Source organism: Nuphar pumila, chromosome 12 (assembly GCF_984573655.1).
Source record: "Nuphar pumila chromosome 12, dmNupPumi1.hap1.1, whole genome shotgun sequence".
In the NCBI taxonomy this organism is placed as follows: domain Eukaryota; kingdom Viridiplantae; phylum Streptophyta; class Magnoliopsida; order Nymphaeales; family Nymphaeaceae; genus Nuphar; species Nuphar pumila.
The window spans coordinates 3,143,436-3,149,953 of NC_143260.1; the positions used below are offsets into that span (position 1 = coordinate 3,143,436).

The window sequence follows — 6,518 nt, forward strand, 5'->3', positions numbered from 1 at the left end:
TTGGTCAGGACTTGGATCACTGTGTAGGGCAAGCCCAGGTCCGATGGTATAAAATGGTTTGGATTCAATTCGGCAGGGCGATCCATATTCTTCAGTGAACCCAGCAACAGACCCAGGACCAAATTAGGTGGATTAGGAGAAGAAGAGGATGAAGAAGGCACGCTTACATCCATTTCCTTCATAGTTTGTATCACTCCAGCTCAAGGCTATTGCAGATTGATGCAGTTTGCCATCTCAATGGATCCTATAAAATTTCAAATCTAGTTATCTTGATTAAATTTGTGCTCACTTAAGGAAACTGAAACCTGTCCTAGTCGGGGTTTTTTCCTCTATAAATGCATGAGAGGATTGATTAGTATCTTAGCTTGATTTTGAGACAGTTTTATAATATTTCAATTTCTTGTTATTTCGAGTTATTTTTCGGTTAATCTAGTTGTTCTTTGTAGTTATGGGTGTCCACTGTCCACCATCTAAAATCAGATCAAGAAAATCGACACTCTTGAAAATTGAATTTGGTATCTTTCCTCAAAAAAGAAAAAGAAAAAGAAAAAAAAGGTGCCTAACAGATGCGATAAGATCAATGCCAATTCAACGATACAAGAATGCCATTTCAGTAGCAAAAATGAACGACACATACATATAGTGCTAAGATGACGAAACAGATCTTATTGTATTTCTTTTTTGAATAAGTATTTTACACAGTTAACATATAAGATGCCAAGCGAAAAACAGTAGGAAGAATGAACCAGAAATAAACCAAGGCTTGAACCGACATCACAATTTCCTCGAGAGCAAAAGAGAAGACAGTCATCGGGTCAAAACACTTGTATCTAGAAATGTGTTCGGCCCCAACCACTGGATGACACGTATTGGCTGTCACCCTCCAAGACGGGGGTGGTCCATTGGCCCAATCACAGGAACGAGCCTTAAGGTGGACATGACGGTCAGCATCAGCTTAGAGATGCGTGTGGTTCAAGCAGATTATTAAAATAGGTTACCCGGAACCGTCTATCACGAAAAAATGATGCCTTGCGAAAACACGGAAACAAAGAGCAATTTTTTTGTGATATTTACGCGAAGAAACCTCCATGAAAACGAGGCACAATTCAAAGACGATTGCACAAAAAGGTGGCCAAAAGCCCACAATTTCCGCTCCCTCTGAAATATTCACCACCACCAAGACACATACAAAGACCGGGGAGCAACAAGTAAAGAGGTTGCCTACCAATAACAACAAAGTAGAGAAGTTGCCTACCATCTCTGCGATTAGATACCTATGCATAATAAAAAATCAAAGGCTACAGTAGGCTCCTCATCCCAGTCTCCAATAAGCAAGGGCCTCTTGCTGCAAAATTGCACATGAACAAAATCATGCAGATATCATCTTCTTGTTTATTGTCTTCAAACGCGCTCGGTGTTGCCAAAAAATAAGATCAGGGTTTGAATAAAATTTTAACAGTCATCAGGACAACAGAAGCAAAGAAGAAAAAAAAGAGAAAGAAAAAGAAACAAAAATAAGCACCCACGTCCCCCTTTTGGACAGACCCATTTGTTCATTCTTCCAACCTACAAGCACAACAAACTTGCCACCATACCACGCCCCACACCCAAATTATCAGGGAAACCAAAGACTACCAAAAGCACACGTACACAGATACGACACGCCTCCAAGGACCAACGAAAACGAGAGGCTATATAGTAAGAGCTGCTGCTACAGAGATGGTGTGATTCCTACGCACATATGAGGACATATTTATCTTGCCAGATTCCTCACTTGGCCATCATGACTTTGACAAACTCCTCGTAGTTGATCTGGCCATCGCCGTCAACATCAGCCTCGCGGATCATCTCGTCCACCTCCTCATCGGTGAGTTTCTCCCCGAGATTGGTCATCACGTGACGGAGCTCAGCAGCAGAGATGAAGCCATTCTGGTCCTTGTCGAAAACCCGGAAGGCCTCCTTGAGCTCCTCCTCAGAGTCGGTGTCCTTCATCTTCCTTGCCATCAGGTTGAGGAACTCAGGGAAATCGATGGTCCCGTTCCCATCTGCATCAACCTCGTTGATCATGTCCTGCAGCTCCGCCTCTGTCGGGTTCTGACCCAGCGACCGCATGACTGTGCCCAGCTCCTTGGTTGTGATGCAACCTGTTCTCGTTTGGATGCAAAAAAATAAACTAAGTTGATCTACCAAACGAACAAAGATCATGAAGTACAAGGCGTAAATAGACTTAAAAATCAGAATTTAGACAGAAAAATAACAGCCCATATTGCTCGTCAAACACAGCCGCACCTGCCCCTAATTAAATCAGAAGGCATTACAATATGCACATCGTTCAAGCATCAAGGCGGTCAAAACCTCAAATTGGCCCAATTTCCAGGAATGGTATGCCTCTATCAAGCCTATAACCAGTTTTTCCCATGTTCCAGAGGAGGTTCTCAAGAAAAGCTGCATATGGTTGGTCCTGTCGGAGAGGAACGGCAAAAACCCCCGAAAGCTTGTGTCCGGAAAATACTGGAAGGCACAACAGTAGCGCATGCAAAATTAGGTAAACGACACAAACCCCCAGCAGCTTTTGGGGTTGAGAAAAATACAATTCTATGTTTGTTCAAAAGAACTTGGAAGGACAACCCTTGGCAGTAGGCATTTACAGATTTATCACCAGGGCTTAACTTAGCAGAAGATACATGGTACATGCAATCTAGTAGAAAATACCCCCTTTTTTGTGCATCTGATTTACAAGGTTTAAGCAGGTTTTTCAACGGCATCAAAAAAACAATGACCACAATGTATGTTCTTGGTCCTATAGACTACCATTCTATGGGTGTTCCATACGAGTTGTCAAAAAATCCACACGTATCAAACATCACATTTTTACATAATCCAAGATGTGATCCCAAGCAAAGAAACTAGGTCGAACTTGCATCTGTGATTTGAGTGGATACAACTTGCATCTGTGATTTTCCAACTAGTTTTGTACAAGCAATAGATAGTATCACACACACACACACACACCATAGAATGCATTTACAGTTATACAATTATAAGTTTTTTAAAGTTTTTAAGTTTTCCTTTTAAACTTAGACAATTTTGGACCTACGACACATAAGTGCGGGTGCAACATGGGGGATTTGGGCTGCACAAGCACCATGTTACATGGACCAGCGTTCAGCAACACCAGACACCAATAATACACTACAGAACAGGGATCAAGTGATACTTTAAAGGGGAAAATAAATACAACAAAAATAGAACCTATTTGAATATGTCAAACAAGGTTTCAAGACCCAAAATGCAAGAGACAGACCTCAAATGGATTAAGGAACGCTTCAAGAGTTCAAAAAAGATCATAATAGCTGTAACTAAAATACAAAGAAAAAAAATGCTCAAAAGTTGCTTACAATTGAGATTAAGCAGAAGTAGGTAACCGATTTTTCTTAATAAGAGAAATTGAGTTGGAATATTTAGAAGCAGGCGAAACTGCCACTAGAAAATCTCTGACCATAACACTTTTCAGTCCAAAGTGAGGCAAATCATCCTCAAGGGGCAGAACCACAGATCCCTTAAAACGCTACTAGCAAGAAATAAAGGGAGAGCAGATCGATCAGCAAACACCCTAAGCATTTTTTATGGGCAAGTTGGGGGATAAGCCCCGCAGGTTTCAAACCCGAGGACCACACAGTTATCATAGTGCAATCTAGCCTTTCAGCTATCTCATTTGACATCATGTAGAAGCAAACATTTACTCAACAATAAAATCAAATTTTTGTGATAAAGGACTCCCTGTGTAACAACCTCCAATATTCATATCAGATACCAACCACATCAAAGACTGTAATTAAACTATTAACTGTTAAGAACAGTAGAACCTTGATCACTCAAGCATCAGTCTCTGTGAGTTAATCCAACACAAAATTTCCAGCCCTTCTCGTGAGGCTTGGGGCATCTTTCAATGAACGGACCCACAAGAATTGCTATTACATAAAAGCATATGAATGAACAAATAAACAAACAGAAACAGCTGTGGAAATTATACTGATAGACTTTTAGACAGCGTTTAAGTGATTCCTGAATGTCAAATACACATCTATTAAAAGGTTCACGTTTCTGAATTCCATGATATGGGCCTCAGTTTTTCTGGAAACTGCCAAACAAAGATCTACTCTTACCATTGACAATTAACTGAGGTTAAATCTCAGTGAAATTGCATCAAACGAAATAAAACCCTCAAATGACTAAAACACCTAGCCCTCTTTTCTATGAGTAAATAAGTGTTTTTCAACTCTAAAAGGAAACAAAGAATCACTATTCCCAAGATGTTGGAGGCTAACCTCAAGTTCTCTATATAGCAGTTTTCAGGAAACCGTAGCCACTGTCAGGAAATTCAAAAAATGAGGCCCATTTTTGGAATAAGGGCAAAAAATTGGCCAAAGTATCTTTCATGGAATTCCCAAAAAAAGTTGTCTCCCAAAAAAGTAACAAAAACAAGACTAAAATAAACACAATCACAAAATTATGGACTATAAACATTTTGTTCAATAAAACCTTCGTCATCACATTCACTTCGAGCGTGAAGGCTCAAGTACACACCCCATTATTAGAATAACCCTTATACTGTAAACATTACATTTGTTACCATTTTTTGGAAAGCGCACATTAATATTATCATACAATAACCTTTTTCTAAAAAGCCACCCACGTGGAAGAGCATATATCTCTTCTAATGTAAGCATGAGCAGATTTGGTTAACGACTCCCTCAAAACAATTAATTATACAAGGGATTGTACAATCATACTGAACCTGACCTAACCACCCACACGAGCTTTCCCTTGTGATCCGCATAAAGGATAAAACTTTTTTATCAACCGGATAAAACAATGGTGCAAATTCCTAAAAGGAACTTTTCAAGAATGAGAGAAAAGCGCTACTATCAGCGTCGCGCTGATCAATGAACTTTTTCAACAAAAACAATCAATAAAAATATAAATAAACAAACAAATCCAACTACTGAAAGCAATATTAATCCCCAAGTTACAAAGTTTGTAACAAATAGCATATTGAAAATGTAAAGCATAATATCCATCTCAGACATCATATAATGAAACTTCTATTAAATGCCAAATAATACAAAAAAGAAGAAACTTCAAAGGAAAAAAAGAAAAACAAAAAGATGACGAGAAATCTGGATATTGATCGTTGACCTCTTTCTATCAACATCCACAATGATCTAAAAAAATTATCTCCAACTAGGTCTACAATCCACAGAAGCAATCAAACAAAATCCACTCGGAGATCTCAACAAAGCGCATCACAGGCTTCATAAAAAAAGAAAAATTTCTTTTGAAATTGTCCACCAAAGAAGAAAGAATAACCTATTCTTGCCATCAGGAAACAATCATCTCCCAAGTATTTGCAAACAATCTCCTTTAGAAAATGAAACCGCTCATTCCAATCTCTAAAAACAACAAAAAAGGCTACAAAAAAAACTCGGTTCTACCCAGCGAAACACCATCAGAAAACCCTAACACTGATCATGGGGATCATCCAACCATCAACCCGAAAACTTTATCATGATCCGCAGGAACAAAAACCTAATCGCCCCAAAATTTCCACAGAAAACGATCAAAACACCGTAAAGTAAACCCCTCTCACAACCAAACCTGATAGACACCGTAATCAATCCCAGAAACACAACGATCAAGTAAATCCTAAACCGAAACATCATAAAATCACGCTCTGAGAGAGAGAGAGAGAGAGAGATCACCGTCTCCATCCTTATCGAACAGGCTGAAGGCCTCCTTGAATTCAGAGATCTGGTCGTCCGTGAGCTGATCGGCCATTCCTCTTCTACGAGATCACGGGAAGGAGAAGAGATCGCAGATCAACAAGTCTCAGAGAGGGTGAGGGAGAAGGACAGGGAGAGCAATTGAGGGGACCGCTACGGTTCTTCTTCTTCGTCTTCGTTTTTTTTGGCCTTTTTTCCTCCTCACCGAAACGCCCGGCTATCTATCTGCCTTTTATACAACCGCGGCTGCGCGCCTGAAGACGTCCTCCCTGGCCCATTCTCAGCCGCGCTTAAATTTGGAAACAAAAATTAAAAAAAAATTAAAAAATAAATAAAGACAGAGGGGATCTATCTAAATGTCCTGAACACTTCCAATAATTACCATCTGCCATGATCCTTCCAAAGATTCTTAAACGTTGAACCCCTCCCCCCATCGCTGTTTTTTTTTAAATGACAAGGAGCTCCCTTGGTGGCATCCTACGTGACATGGACACGAACGAGACACGATGATTTTTTTTATAAAGCTAACTGTGACTACTACAGGAGGAAGGGATACGACTCGGAGTCAAAAGGAAGTAAGATGCAAAAAGCAATAACTTGCCATGGCAGGTAAGCTGGTTCAAGGTGATGACTATTCTCTATATTTTAAGAGGCTTACTGGTTGAGTATGATTCTTTTCAGCCTGACAGAGCTTCACAGACAAGCTCAAGAAGCTCACCTAACTGAGCATGATGA

The 6,518-nt window shown here is 39.9% G+C and overlaps 1 protein-coding gene across 1 annotated transcript; it reads right to left on the reverse strand.

Moving 5' to 3' along the window:
• Window positions 1–1,417: 1,417 nt before the first annotated feature.
• On the reverse strand, window positions 1,418–6,080 carry LOC149819666 (calmodulin-7). The gene is made up of 2 exons (XM_089983912.1): window positions 5,763–6,080; window positions 1,418–2,144 (listed from the first exon to the last, which is right to left on the reverse strand). The coding sequence occupies exons 1-2, from the start codon at window positions 5,836–5,838 to the stop codon at window positions 1,771–1,773; spliced, it is 450 nt and encodes a 149-aa protein (XP_089840038.1). The 5' UTR covers window positions 5,839–6,080; the 3' UTR covers window positions 1,418–1,770.
• Between the last annotated feature and the right edge of the window lie 438 nt (window positions 6,081–6,518).